We start from the raw sequence: 16,319 nt of genomic DNA, 5'->3' as shown, positions 1-16,319 counted from the left end.
TCGTACTGGTGGTCAGTTAGCTGGAGCAGAACTGGGTGGGGTGAAGCCAACTCCCCAGGGTGGTCATTTGTAACCACTGTAGTCCAGGTACTACAGTGTGCAAGGAACAAAGATCGCAAGCCAGAGAAGTCTCTTAAATAAGCTTTCTTTATCGTGGTCCACCCATGTTGTAAAGCCTTAATACAGCCCTAACACATTCCCCAGGAGTTATGACTGTAAAGCCTTCATGCCATCCATCTCAGAAGATCCCTTTGTCTGTGCCTCCGATGAAAAGCTGTTTTAGAGACCAACAGTATCCCCAAAACCATGGCATCTAAGAGCTAACTGTGAGAGAAACATGATTTTAGACAAAAAAAATTTCAATTTCACCTCCTCCAGATTTTACCAATTAGTGACTAGAATGATACGAAGAGCAAAGCTAAGCCAAATTATCTCTACAGTTCCTTCGGCCCCATAGAGCCAAAGTCGAGATACCTCTCACTGTTCCCTGCTATTTCCAAAGAAATAAAGAGAAATATTTGTGGAGTAAAGAGAAGCAGCACCCGGACACTTGCAGTCCAGCTCAAACACAACTGTGGTGTGAAACCACAATGGCGCCAAGTGCTGACCTGTCTAGTTTGGGATGAGCCACTGACAAACACTGCGGCTGCCCAGTGCTGGCTTCCATGCTGCGTAGTGCCTGCCCAGGAAGAGCTCCTTCTAACTGTTCCAGCTAAAGTGTTCCTATGACCATGCCTGACAGAGGCGACAGCAGATGCTTTAGTTCTAGCTGTCGATGAATTTTATAAGGAAGTCTACCAAGACTGGGTGGTTTCAACCACAGTGACTTATTTTTCCATAGGTCTGACTGCAGTCTAAGATCAGCATGCTAGCAGAGACGGCCTCTTCTGAGACCTCGCTCCTGCTCCTTGGTGGCCTGTGACCTCATGTGTGGTCTTTTCTCTGATCCGATATGTCTGTCCTCATCTCTTCTTTTAAGGAGACCAGTCATATTGGATTAGACCTACCACTATTGCCCAAGTTCAACTTGATTAATTCTTATCAGTTCCTATCTTCAAATAAGATTACCTGGAGTAGTTAGTAGGGTTTGGAACCTCAGCCTATGGATTTCTAGGAAAGTGATTCAGCTCATCACAGTGGCCAACATGTTTTAAGTGAGCATTTGGGAGCTCAGTCTGTGAGGGTTTTTTTTTTTTGTTGTTGTTGTTGTTGTTTTGGTTTGGGTTTTTTGGTTTTTAAAATGTGTATTCGTGTTTTGCCTGCATGTGTGTCTGTGTGAGAGTGTCAGATATTGGAGTTACAGTTGTGAGCTGCCATGTAGGTGCTGGGAATTGAACCCAGGTCCCCTGGAGGAGCAGGCAGTGCTCTCAACCACTGAGCCATCTCCCCAGCCCAGTCTTGTGTTTTCAATAACGTCTAACTCTATGGTCTCTACATTTTGGGCTGTGAGTTGATCTCAGCCCATGGCTCACGGCTTTCCTTGTCCATGTATTTCTAGACACAGAAAAATCTTAAGGAGTTCAGAAAACATCCTGCTTCCCGTTACCACATCAGCAGCAACCCCTGACTGAAACATATCCCCCCTATTCCCCAAAAGAGACAAGGGAGAAAACCTCTGCCTCCTCCCTCAACAGTCCATTGCCTCATGGGTGCAAATATTTGTGACAGATACCTGAATATTTCCAGTTTTTGAGATGGTTCTTTCACTAACTCTCTTTAAGGCCAAACCCTAAGAACCCAAATGGGGTAGATATTTTGAGCTTTTCTGCTCATCAAAACATTTCTTAAAGTTTGGAAACAGACACCATCAATGAGCTCTAATGGCTTCTGTGTAATTTGCACATTCTGAATCTACTTCAAAAGATAGAACTGCCTCTTTCTATGAAAGGGTAAGAAAGTGTGGGAGTCTGTGGGAGAGCAGCTCTGAACTGCTCCCACCTTTCGAAAGGTTCTTGGGTGGAGGAGAGAGGAATGAGGAAATATTAGGTAGAAAGATAGACCTAGATGAAGAGGAGAAAGACAGAGACACAGGATAGCTTTGGGAGGACCTGGGTCAATACCCACTTGCCCAGAGGTTTACTCAAAAGGGGTTTTTATAATATGCCAAAGGGAGAGGCAAAAGACCTCCCCCTTGCAAGATCAAAGCACGCAGTACAGCCAAGTGTAGACCCTTCCAAACACCTGGTAAACACACCCCTTGCCAAATCATCTCTTTATGCAGCCCTGCTGGGTTAAAGCAAGCCCAGATTCTCTGACCTTGAGTAAGGCCTTAATAGGTAGCCTCTGTGGGCTCCCACAAGAAAGAAGGACAAATGAAAGGAAAACAGAAAGGGTGAGTGCAAATCTTGACTGTTGCATTTATCAGGAAGTACTTACTATTGCTAAGCATTTTATTGAATATATAATCAAGGGCTTTATGGAGGCGTGAATAGAGGAGAGGGTCATGGCTGTAATGTGGGGAAGGATAAAACCTCAAGTTGCACAATCAAAATGCTGCAGCCAAGAAAGACAGGTGAATGGTGTGGGCTGAAACTCACAGCCTCTTCCTCAGTGTGTCCTTACCCCACCCTACATAGGCCTTCAAACCAAATGCAGAAGGCCCCCACCTCTTGAAAACTCTGTGATAGTACAACAGTAATTACACATTCAGAAAAACAACAACAATAACAACAACAAACTACTTTGAATTTTAAATTTTGTTTGTTTTCCAGGCTGGTAATTCTCCCTGAAATGCATTCTCTTTGTGCTGGGTAGTCATGGGCAACTTTTAGGGCACTGTGTTGCTTTACTGTGGTGTTGCTAGGTTAAGTATATTCAAGATTCTAGACACTAAGGATATTTTCAGCCTACAGCTGGTTGATGGAGATGTCACGTGTCATCCATCACAACTTGAGAAACAGCTATACTCAAATCCTATTCCCTGATCCACATTGCCAATTTGAAGTCAGGCTGATTAAAAAGTTGTGACTTAGGGCAAAGAGTCAGGAAAGCCAATGAGTTAAAAAGCCTTCATGACTCCAGAGAACCCATCAGACAACAGAAAGCTTCTAGACCTCTATATCTCATGGGCATCACCTCCTAGTACAACCAACACACATATGAGTGACATACCACCACCAGCTGCCAGTCCCCACAGCCAAATGAAATGGATAGACATCCTTTGCCCCTACTGGAGATGAACGAAAGGATAAGAGTTGGAAAACTGTGAAAGAAAGTTTAACCTGAGAGAGCTGAAAAACCAGCCCTGCCAGATGAAAGACAGCAGAGTTCAATGCTGAAAAAGAGGAAAGACCAACAATGCAAGTCTCTTCACAAGGCATCTTCATTAAAATATCATGGGCCCTAAACAGACCACCAACTGCTGCAGCCTTAGGCAGAAAATCCCAGGACCTAAGAACTGCAGGCTGACCTTCCTCTCAAAACCTCACAAAGGGGCAAAAATAAAACAAGGACATCACAAGCCAATTGGGGCCTAAGTGCAAGAATAATTAAGAGAATTCAGAAAGAAGGCCCAGAGCTGCCTTTTCAGAAGAAATAGATGGACCCCTGCAGAGCCGTCCCGTTCAAACAAAAGCAAGATGAGACTAAGCAACAAGGCAGCAATGTTAAGGAAGACAGTGAGTGCAGCCCAGGGAAAGCAAAGACTCCATTTGCAAATATGGCTGAGCAAGCAGAAGGAAAATCTCCAACATGGTGCCTGAGAATCTAATGAGACACTGAGTTGGAGAAAAAAACAAAAAAACAAACAAACAAACAAAAAAACAAAAGCAGGGATACAATGGAAGACTGCAGAACTTTGAACAAATGAAGAGCATCAGCGACCACCATTTCACCACAGACATGATAAAGGAAAGCATGAAAACCTGAAACTGAGGGGAACGGAGTTGACATTGCCAAGAAAACAAGTCAGCAGCAGAGGGAAAGTTCCAGATTTCCAAGGCGATAGACATGAAGAAGACCTAATTATACACAGGACCCAAAATGAGAAAAGGGAGTGAAATACATTTTGCATATATTTACATAGTTTATGCGATGAAAGGAAATGAACTTTCAGAAGGTAAATATAACTTGTGAAATTGTAAAAGCAACAAAGATAATTACATCATCACAATTGGTAAAAAGAGATTACATGCAAAATGAATTAATTTCTACGTTCTCATCCACATCTCTCAATTTGCCCTAAAATGGCAGACATGTGATTCTGTTGTGAATTGAGAATATCCAAGTATATAATGTAAATTATGCAAGAAAACTACAGAAGGATGAGAAGCAATGAAACAGCTAATAATATGCTAGGGTTTGAGATTAAAAAGTAAAAAGTAACAGAGATTATAATTGTGATAAATTATGGATAGATTCAATTCTATGGAAAAGTATCACGGCAACCTCTGTAACACAAAAAAACAAACATTCCATTTTTACCAAAAGGATGACACGATGTGCCAAAAGAACAAAACAGAGAAATTCCAAAACAGGATCCAAAAGACAATCATTTCAGAAACTAAAAAAGATATTAAAGTATATGTCATTTCTATTAAAAGGTAAACATAGATTCTATGTATTCCAGATAAACATATTCTTCTAATGCCTTAGAAGAATAAAAATAAAATCTGCTGCGAAGCAGTAACAAATATAATAACTATGACCCCAGCTCCTTACACTGGGTTACCGAAGGGAAGGTTTTGGCTTCATCATTACCTGGCGGGTGAGTGAGGAGCAGCATTTGTTCTAATGTGGTCATCAGCTGAGCTCCTGGCAGAGCCCCTAACCCTGTGATGCTCTAGGGGAGAGGTGTGAACACAGTGGCTCTTATGGGCTCCTGGGTAGGGACAAGTTGCCAGAATGACCAGGCCATGATCAGACACTACAGACTCTCAGTCCATCTGCCTGGGAAGAAGAGGAGCTGGGGGTGGGCAATTCCTAGGTAGCCAAACCCCCCATTAATTTTCCTGAGTGGCAGACCCTCAGAGTTCTGGGTTGCTGAGCACAGGGATGTGGAAGGGGGATGGTACTCTGAGCTGCATGCAACCCCCATCACTGTATCCCAGCAGCCCACATCTTACCTGTGCATTTGGCTCATCTGAACGTGGGTACCTTTTAATAACATGGAAAGGCAGCTAAACTATGCCCTTGAGTTCTCCTAAATAATTATTAGACCTTTTTTGTTGTAAGACAGGCCTTACAGAACCTCTATTTTGTAGTTAAATCTGACAAAGTTGTGGGTAAGTTGGGGTTACCACTTTTTTTCCCCAAGGGATAGGATATATCTATAAGTCTGAGTCCTGCGAAGTCTGCCCTACTTTGGCAGTTAGTGTCAGGAATAAGTTAAATTAATACAACACCCAGCAGATGTTGGAAAATCAGTAGTTGTGGAAAAGCTCTAAGAAATATCATGTGAGTACACAGAAGAAACTGTTTGCTGCTTCCACAAGCAGGTAAGGACTTACTAGGCAGCCACTAAGAAAAGGCAGCTGTGGGCTTGGTTTTAAAAATAATCTCATGAGAATTTAAGATAAAGATTTTAAATAGAACCAAAGTAAAAGTACTGTATATCAAAACATACAGCTGGCTGTTATAATTTTGATTATGACAAAGTTCAGGTCATCATATAATGGACAAGAATATAGAGAACCAAGAAACCTGGTGGTGTAAACTCATAACACCAGCACTAGGGAGGCTGAGATGGGAGGACCATGCATTCAAGGCAAGCACAGACAGTGTAGCAAAGCCCGATCTCAACATAATTAAAACAGCAACAACAAACAAACAAACAAACAAACAAAAAAAAAACAAAAAAAAAAAAAACAAGGAAATCAATACCCACAGGCATCTACTGACTGACTTAAACAGCCACCACAGTTTCCAAGAAACTCTGACATGAATGAGTCCCAAAGACATGATACAAAAAAAACAGTTGGTCTCCAGGAGATGAACTCTGTGATGACATTCACACAATGTTCATGAAATAGCCAAGTTCATGCAGACAGAAGGCAGAGTTGTGGCTTTCAGGAAATGAGGCAGATGAAGTGGGACCTAGTGTGGATGAGAAGTTCCAGGCTTGTAAGATGAAAAGTGATGGGACTAAAGGGTCATGATGGCTTCACATGACATGAATGAACTGACACCAGTGAACTGTGTACTTAGAAATGGTTATGATGGTCATTTTTAAGTTGTATGTTAGTTTACCAAGGTATAAGCACATCTAAATGTTTTTGAAAGAAAAAGAAACTAAAATATTAAAAAAACAAGAATAGCAAACAAAGTAGCCACAAACTCATGAGGAGCAAAAAAGTAAATTTAGGAGGGTCAGAAAGATGGCTTGGTCAGTAAAAAGCTGGTCACACAAGCATGGGGACCAAACCTTTATCTCCAGAACTGGCTGCACCTGAAGTTCCAGAGCTGGCAGGTGGACACACATCCCTGGGGCAGTCTAGGTTAACTGGTAAACCTCAGCTTCCATGTTAGATATCTCAAAAAGTAAAGCTAAGAGTGATTGAGGAAGTTACCCACCATCAACCTCAGACTCCACATTCTTGGTCATACACATAGACACACACACATCAAACTAAATTCAAGAAAGACACATGATCTTAAATGATAAAGAGAGGCAAGAAATGGTGAAGACCTGGGCAGAACTGTACTGTTTCATATTCTTATGACTCCCAAAGTGGACTATATTGACAAGGTGGGGTGGGCACAGTCTCATAGAGTCTGAACTTGCAGATAGCCAGGACTTTGGGGCTCCTTTTCCAACTCATGACGTACTATATCAGAAGGCCAAAAAGTTGAAAAAGGTAATTAACAATGGGGCTACAGTGGTAGGTCAGGAGAGGACCAGGAAGCGGGGATGCATTTGAATATGAAAGAACAAGAGAATGTAAGATCCTCGAGGAAGGATTATATCTTGAGACTTGTAGAACCCCACCCTAGACATGCTGTGGTGGAAGTGTCTGAAGATCTCCCTTCCTGCTGTTCTTGTGATGGGATGGGCACTTGGTACATTCCCACTGTCTTGCTGGTTTGCCTCAGTGGCTCCCAGCAGTCAGTGATGGTTGGAATTCATGTCTTGGACCCTTGAATAGGGAACAGGAATGGAGAAGATTGCACCTCCAGCAATTGTGTGACTCACACAGCCCTGTTGTAGTGATGGTTGTTTTGTTGTTGTTTTGGTCAACTTGATGAAAGCTAGCTTCATTTGTGAGGAGGGAACTCCATTGGGAGAGTGCCCCTATCAAATCAAATTGGCCTCCAGATAATTCTGTGGGGCATTGTCTTGACAAATGACTGATGTGGGATGGCCCCATCCACTGTTGGTGATACCACCCCTGGGCAGGAGGTCCTGAGTGGTATAAAAAGCAGGCTGGGCCAGCCATGGTAGCAAGTCATTAAGCTGCATTCCTCCCTTCTGCTTCAGATCCCAGTTCCTGCACTGACTTCTCTGATGGACTAGGGTGTGGAAGTGCAAACCAAATAAACCCTGTCCTCCCTGATAAACACCAGGATAAAAAGCAAAGTAGGATACCTGTCTTCTGCTGCAACTAGCAAGCACTGGCTCATCCCAGGGGCACATAGGACCCAGCAGCCAGGTTCCCAGAGTAATGTCTAAGGATCTGTGTCCAAATGTGTGTGTGTGTGTGTGTGTGTCCATTAAGCACAAGAGAAGAAATATGCCCAATTAAAAGTGAAAAAAGTCACAAATACCAAGAAAGTCAGAGACCCAAAAGCTTATGTTGAAAATTATGCAACCCCATTTAAAAATTGATATGATTAATTTTAAAATAAAATATGCAACTAAAATCTTCTGTAGTGATATATGCCTATGATCCAGCACACAGAAGCTGAAACAGGAGACTTCTGAGTTCCAGACTAGCTTGGGATACAGAAAGAGCTCTTGTCTAGAAAACCCAGACATAGACAGACAGACAGAGACAGAGACAGAGACAGAGACAGACACGCACGCGCGCGCGCACACACACACACACACACACACACACACACACACGGATACAGAAAGAACTCCTGTCTAGAAGACAAAGACACAGACACACACACACATACAGAAAGAACTCCTGTCTAGAAAACACAGACACAGACATAACAGACACACACACAAAAGAAAACCCACACATACAACTAAAATGGACACCAAATGTTCTGGAAGAGCTAATCTATTCGATGTGAGAAATGGGAAACATGGGCAGCTCTCAGGCAGTTCTTGCAAACTTAAGTAGGAAATGACTCTAAAACCAATTAGAATCTCCCCCAGTGACTTCAGGACTATTTTCAGGGCTTCCCATGCATACAAAAGCAAGAGAATGCTCAAGTCCTCCCATGAAGTGGTGTGATATTTGGATATGACCCCACCACACCCTCACATTTATACTGTAACATCTGTAGGTTATTTATAATATGAATGATATGTACTTGCTATATTGCATTAACAAAGGAAAAACAAGAAGGTTGCATATGTTCAGTAAAGATGTGACTTTTGAATATCTTTCATCCACAGTTGATTGAATCCAATGGTACACAAAAACAAACTATAAATGAATTAATCTTAATTATGAACATTGACAGCCAAAATCATTAGACAATGTAGCCATCACCTCAGGAATATATTAAAATATCACCTTAATTATTTTGTTAATGAAACCTTCTGCTGGTAGATTGAAATTTCTGGTCCTTTTTATGGATACTGGGAGGGCTTTGACAGAAAGAGACTATCCCATTTTTTTCCGGAGAGCAGTAATAGTTGAGAGGATACACGGATAATTTTTATTATGATGAAGAAAATACATGTCTTCATACAAGTAAAACTGTGAGTCATTAAAATATCCATCAACGTTAAGAACAAGATAAGTATGCAAACAAGCCAATTATTGTTCTCAAGTGCAACTGGATAGAAAAGAAAACAAAGATATTGGGAAGGGTGAGTTAAAAGAAAACCTTAGAAACAAAATGATCACAATTATGGTGACTAATTAACATTAACATACACACTTCAACAACTTTCCTACACATTCAGCTAGAAAACAAAATTAATGCCACCAGACTGAAGATGGTAACCAACTGATAAGTTACAAAGAAATGAACAGCAAGAAACTGGTAGGACTTTTCTCAACAGTCCTACTGACTACACAAAATTAGATCTCAATACAAGCTGACATTGTGGAGTTTACAAACAGGAAGACCTGCTGTGTGAATCCACTGTGACCCCAATTAGATGCTTTTACGACACAGAGAATAAGAGGGAGGGAGCAGAAGAGAGTATCCTCATGAAAATATTAATACTAATAGGAATAAAGCTTTGGAAATCAACAGCATCGAGGCAGATTAATCAACAAAACAGAACAGCACTTCAAGAAAGTCAATTTACACAGAAGGTGATAATCTGAACAGAGTGAAGAGTCTCATTGTATTACAGAAATGCTTTATTATATGCCTGGTGTACCAGTGACCACCCTCGGAGAAGAACAACTAGGTTTAGTTATAAAGGTGAACAAATGAAAATATTGTTAAGAAACTATGAGTCAATTTATTTGTAAACTTAACATGGGGAAGACCTCCTAGAGGGCAGTCTTATGTTCTACAAAAGAAAACATGAATAAACTAGCAACATAGAGTTTTAAACTTTCTATATGTCAATAAATATGCAATCAATAAACAGCATCAGAAACAAATGCCAAATAAAAATTAAAAGAATTAAAAAACTGAAATTTGTATAAAAGATAGAAATATAAAATTGAAATTACTAAAATATATTTGAAAAATTCAACCTTGCTCATGGTAAAATGAACTAAAATCAGAATATTGTTGCCTTATCATTTTTACCAGTCAGATTGGGAAGGGAAAAACTAAATATGAAAATATTTAATACCAGAAAGCTGACAGTCTGGCCCCTGAACTGTCCTCTGGGTGGGGCTATCCAGTTCACAGAGGACCATCTGGAAATATTTATCAAAAGTCTAAATGCACATAGTCTTATATCCAGTAGTTCCATTTCTAAACTGGCATTTATACCAAGATACAGTCACAAAAAATATGGCAAAGTATGCACTAAAATGCTAACTACAGACTTGTGTATAAAAATAAAACCTGGAAATAGTGTAGCTACGTGCTCACCAGTAAAAGGCTAAGCCAACAAATTGTAAGCCACCAATGGAGTGGAACACTAAGCAGCTAGTAAGAGGAATGAGGTAGACCTTTAGATGTCATTACGGAAAACTCTCTAGGACAAAACACTAGATGCAAAGCACCTTTCAAGCATGAGTTCAAGGAAAGCAACAACGATCCCTCCAAGCTCTCCTCCCTCTCTCCGTCCCTATCTTTCCTTTCTTCTTCTCTAAAACTGTTCCTAGGAGGAAATGGGAGCAAGGGGGAGACAATTTTGAACCATATACATCTTCTAACTATGAGCACAGCTAGACTTTACCATTATTTTTATAATGGCAATAATTACTCAGATAGTCAAAGCAAAGACTAGGATTCAATTTTTAACTAACAGTAAGACACAAAGCCTGGTCTTTAGGTATCAAAGCACACCTATTTGTTTCCAGTTACTTTAATAAATAAAACAACACCAGCAAAAAAAAAAAAATATTGTGCATGATTTGTTGATACTGGATGTAAAAGATGCATGCTGGGAATGGCCTGCTCCAGATGGTGAGTGCTAAAATCAATGAAGTCTCCAGATTTGTCCAAGTCACTTTATACTATGTTCTTTCTTCAGGTGTGCACACACACACACACACACACACACACACACACACACAGGCTACCACCAAGCCTTCATCTTCCTGCAGTAAAATTAGTGGCTAGGAAAAAGTGGGTTTTGTTGTTGTTGTTCTAGTTCTGAGAAATCGAATCTTCCCGCATGATTCCATCTCTGGAGTCAGAAGATTAAATTTTGGGGGGACCTCAGAAACATGGTATAGTTTTAAGCTTCAAGAAAATGGACAACATAACTGAACAGGGTTTTTCTTAGTGAAGAATCCTCAGACCCCATTAACAAATAAGATGTGAAATGCAAACAGACCATATGAACTACACAGCTAGACCTTAACTCAGAAGAGAAAAACATACAAACAACACCCGCTCATCTATCTCCAGTGAATCCATGCACTGACCCTGAGTCAGCTTTGCACCTGAAGCCATGGGAGGGTAGTTCCCCAGAAGCCAAATCCTGATGCCATGAGCTCTGTATCTAAATGAGTCACCAGCAACATCACCTCTCTCCAGCTCCTGCCATACAGTAGCCCAGAGGGGGTTCAACTGCTTCTCTCTAGCCCTAACATGGGGAAAACCACGGAATATGTTCACTTGGTGATATGCAGTTATACAGATGCACAAACTTCTAAGACCAGTGAAGTCTGACTTGCGGAGCAACTAAGACACTCTTTGTGGTGGGTAGCTGTTCCAGCTTTGACCTTGAAACACTGCCCCTAGAGTGACAGCAGGTAACTGCCATACCTGCCTGTGAACTGCCCCTGGGGCGTGGCTAAGAGGGAGCCCCTTAAGACTCGAGGTGCATTATGTGCTTGCCCCTTCTGGATACCTCGTGGTCCTGGAAGCTGGATGGGAGACCAAGACAGAGTTTCTCCACTGGATGGTACCTCATCTCTCCCCAGATCCTGTAACCAAACCCTGTTGGCTGTTAAGTTACCCCAGAAATAAACCTCTCTTGATTACCAGATAAATTATGTGGAACTGCCTCATTAATTACAGTTATAACTCTTATCTTAAAAACACACATCAAATAGTTTAGCGAAGCATCAGCTACTCCCTTGTTAACACTCAGAACTCTATTTGCCCTTCAGCTTTTGCACAGTAAAACAGAATCAGGTAATCCCTCAGGACATGGGCACAGCATGAAGCTTGATATCTACAGGGACCACAGCCTCCAAAAGCTTTTGGCTAGGGCTAGTCCTAGTTTAGAACTGACACAATCTGTGTGCTAATTTCATGGACAGTACAGAGCTACAGGAACCAGCTTGCTGAAAACATCATTTAGAAGGCCAACTTTGTGGTAAAAAGTTGGTCATTAATAAAGACAAAAAGGTAAGTTAAATCACAAAAAATACCTGCAGAGAATTGAATTTGTGTTACCTTCCTTTCTCAAGGAAGTTGTTGAAATGGACCCAGTGAGTGCTGCTCAGCATTGGTTTCACCCTGGGTCTGTGCATGGCACAGGCAGACAGTAAACTCTTATTTGAGCCCGTAACAAGGGGCATGCAGGCATGCAACACCAACTGGACAGGCCTCTACTGGCCAACAACAGCCACTGAGATATACCCTGCAGGGCTGTCCAGAGGGGGCAAATGACCACTTAGTAACCCTGCTGAAGACAAGAATATGCCAATGGTAATTGTGAGAAGAAAAAAACCAGAAGGGTGCTGGGACCTTTTTAGTTAAAGTAACCAGGAAACTAAGTCTCAAGACTGACAGCTACATGGATACTTCAGAGTTGTTATATGGGGTTAGGACTCCAAGTCTTACCCTCCAGATACTTTCCCTATCAGTAAATTTCCTATGTGGTGATATTACGCGAAGTCTTTGGAGACAGCCTCCACAAAGTTTGGGGCTGACATAAGGATGCCAATGGTGCAGATGATGGTAAAGACCGAAAAGGCCATGAGGCACAAGCGGTCCACCACGCAGGCGGCAAACTTCCACTCACTGCAGACCACTTCACTCTCATCCTGGCAGCGGAAGCGGTTGGCGATGTAGCGGACCTCCTCCAGGATCTTGGCCAGGTCGGGGTCCCCATCAGAAGGGTGTGCACCATGCAGGAGATGCTCATCGTGTGTTGGGGAGCAGGCCAAACGACCACACACCACCCCAGAGTCCGGAGTTGGGGCACAGTGCATGCCCTCCAGGCCTCGGAAGCCGATGTAGAGCAGGTTGCCATTGCTGGTGGGTGGCCCGGCACCTGCGCTCAGCTCCACACTGGCCAGGCTGCAGCGGCGAGCCTTGTGCTGACAGGCTGGCCGCACCTTGTCCTCCCCGGGCCTCTTCATGCGCAGGAACCAGGCACACCAGTTCAGAAGAATGATCCTGGTCTGCAAAGACAGCAACAGGATGTCAAGAGCTGCCCAGAGTTGTGTAGGAGCTGAGCCTCACAGCAATGTGACCACACATTGGAAGCCTGCTTTACGGATCTTGGGGAGATTGGGCTTCTCTGTCTTCTCAGCGAATGTATACAGCAAATCAGTGAGGAAACCTTGCAAGGATGGAGTCAAATGTGAGGTGAGAATATGACCTATGTACGTTTAGCAATGTGGTAACAAACAGAAGGTCCCCTGGGATGGACATATTACACCCACTATGAGAGGAAAAAGGCAGCTAGCTCCGCAAGAATGCCTGAGAGGTGTGTAGCAGGGAAAATCATCTTCTTTTCTGAACTTGCCTTTTTCACTCCCAGGGACTCTAATTCCCTGGCTCCAATACACACTAGGAGGTGCCTGGAAGGTCACTACAAGCTAAATGAGGCTCTGTAATATGTCAGACACAGTGTGGACTCCCGGCTTGGAGCACCTTCAGGTTGTGACTTCAGATAACCACATGTTTGTGAGACTCCATATCTTTGCAAAGTGGGTTTTATCAAGAGAATCAATGAGAAACAGAACATGAGGGTGATAGTCTCTAATCTGTCCCCAGGAGTTGAGAGGATGTGCCTGTGCTTCCGTGGATGCCAAACTGTGAAGGCAAAGTCATGCGATAATCTGTTTTAACCTCTGTAAATGAGCTGCTGGGCCTCAGAGCCCTATTGAAAAAAAAACAAAAAAACAGCTAAGTTAATATGGAAGAAAGCATAGGCCCTTCTAACCCAGCTCATTAGGCTCTGATGATGAACAAATAAGACCAGGTTTGGGGCAGTATATGGAAAAGGCAGAGACAGGTGTTAGCACACGTCTATGACCAGTCCAGGCCATGGAGGCCCTCTGACAGCAACGCCCCCTGCTGGTGTGCACACATGAGTGCACGAATGGGTGGGTATGAGGGATGCCTTAAAAAAAAAAAAAAAAAAAAAAAAAAAAAAAAAACCTTTTTATAAGTTATGTTTAAAAGGCTGAGGTCGTAGTTGGTTATTGGAGTTTATCAACCTGGCCCTTCGAGTTTTATAAATGGGCAGTATTAGAGGGTTCGTGTTTTCAGACAGCTGGACAAAGAAGAAGATTCTTTTTTTTTTTTTGTTTTTCGAGACAGGGTTTCTCTGTGTAGCTTTGCGCCTTTCCTGGAGCTCACTTGTAGCCAGGCTGGCCTCGAACTACAGAGATCTGCTTGCCTCTGCTTCCCGAGTGCTGGGATTAAAGGCGTGCGCCACGACCGCCTGGCTAAGAAGAAGATTCTTGAAGACAGTCCCGGCATGTAAACAGTGGGCCTTTTCCTAAAACACCTAGATGCACACCTCATGTTCATCTTGAGTTCTGATCACAGGAGAACCTCCCCAGCCTCCCATCTGTAGGGGAGGTTGTAAGTCGTGAAGTGCACGTCTGTAGTGCTTGCTTTTTTGAGAGCCATTTTCATGGCATCTTATCAAAAATGCAAAAATGAGGTCTGTAGACAGTGAGAAGCACAACAAATGTCGAGCTTAGGTTCCCCACAGCTGGGAAGCCTTTCCCAGCCTTATCTTCCAGTGTGGCAGACTGCATCAGGGAAAGTCTTGGCTGTAAGGACTTTTCAAAATTAGGAAAAAGCAGAGGACAGCAGCTACCTTCTCATGAGGCTGAACACAGAGCTCAGTCATCTGGAGTCATGAAATGAGAATAAATCCCGTATCTTACAGATCAACTGAGACTCAGAGAAGATACTGAATTGGCTCAAGGCCACCCTTTACTGTGCTTAGACTGACGCAAGGCTCACCTAACAAAGGTGCCCCAGGCTTCTCTTCAGAACTCCTATGACTTAGCCCAACCCTCTTCCAGAAGACCATTGAAGGCCTATGCTAGATCTCAAAGGAGGAACAAACTCTAAGTGGATCTGAACCCAGAGGCAGCTGTGCACACAAGAGCCGAGCAGGGCTGGTCACCTTTCCTGCCACCAGGGGGTCCATGTGTTCTCTGAGATGCATCTGCAACTACTATGATCTATGTCGCCAAGTCTATTTTGAGTTCCATGGCCTGAATCATTAGCTTTCAAGGATAACACATCTCCAAAGCTGGAATTAGCTTCTCGGTACTTATCAAACCGTGCCCATGACCTCTTCTGTTAGCCTACGGTTTTGTTGTGACTTGTGCAAATGTCACATAATACCACTGCACCCGGGAGTTATCCTCTTCATAACAGCAACAGATCATAATAAGAGTCCCTCGGAGACTGTTTATGTTTCAAAGACACAAGGAATGAATGAAAAATGTTGCATGCTTTATAAAATGAGAGAAAATACACACTTATGTTTTACTTGCAGTCAATTGGTTTTAACAACCTTTTATTCTGAGAGGCTTGTGATAGACAAATGCTCTTAATTAAGATTCTGGGAGAATAAAGTGGTACCAGTTTACTAAAAATGGTTTTGTGTCTCTGTGTGTCAGTTCCTTTATCATCACACCAGCCAAAATACTCAAAGAAATAAGAATGAGTGTACTTTTCTTTGTGTTAGCATAAACACTGGAGGAAATACAAGGAATTTATTAAAATGGTTGTTGTGGAATATTATTTTGACTGGGCAAAGATGCGTTCCATTTGTTTATGCTGCAGGACATTAACTGTGTAAAGGTGTGTTACATTTGTTTATGCTACATTTGTTTAATTATGTAAAGATGTGTTGCATTTGTTTCACCTTGCCTCACCTAAGGCACCTGATTGGTCTAATAAAAAGCTGAATGGACAATAGTTAGGTAGGAGAGGGACAGGTGGGGCTGGCAGGCAGAGAGAATAAATAAGAGGAGAAATCTAGGCTCGAAATGAATGAGAGACAAGAGGAGAGAATGAGGGAGAAAGAGAGAAATGTCCAGGGCCAGCCAGCCAGCAGCTGCCAGACAGACAGACACAGAAGCAGCAGGAAAAGCAGGACATACAGAAAGAAAAGGTAAAAAGCCCCAAGGCAAGAGGTAGAAAAAGAGAAACAGGTCAATTTAAGTTAAAAGAGCTAGCCAGAAATGAGCCTAAGCTAGGCTGAGCATTCAAAACTAGTAATAAGTCTCTGTGTCATGATTTGGGAGCTGGTTGGTGGCCTAAAAGAAAAATCCTGATACAATGGTTGTCAGTATTGGTGGTGACAAAGGACTAGAGTAAAATGGGAGGCAAACTGTCTTTTGTATGATGTTGCTTTTACTCTTGCTTTTGAAACAGGTAATGTGAAATATGTTTCAAATGGATGG

The 16,319-nt window shown here is 42.4% G+C and overlaps 1 protein-coding gene across 1 annotated transcript in view; it reads right to left on the bottom strand.

The window, feature by feature from the left end:
• Positions 1-8,752: 8,752 nt before the first annotated feature.
• Chrna7 (cholinergic receptor nicotinic alpha 7 subunit) overlaps positions 8,753-16,319 on the bottom strand; it is a 120,793-nt gene continuing 113,226 nt past the window's right edge. The window contains exon 10 of the mRNA XM_028872855.2: positions 8,753-13,058. Within this exon, the coding sequence (XP_028728688.1) occupies positions 12,540-13,058 (519 nt within the window). The 3' untranslated portion in view covers positions 8,753-12,539. The remainder of the gene's footprint in view (positions 13,059-16,319) is intronic.

Source organism: Peromyscus leucopus, chromosome 1 (assembly GCF_004664715.2).
Source record: "Peromyscus leucopus breed LL Stock chromosome 1, UCI_PerLeu_2.1, whole genome shotgun sequence".
NCBI classification, from domain to species: Eukaryota; Metazoa; Chordata; class Mammalia; order Rodentia; family Cricetidae; genus Peromyscus; species Peromyscus leucopus.
Note: the sequence above shows the minus strand (reverse complement) of the source record. Positions and strands in the feature narration are given on the sequence as shown.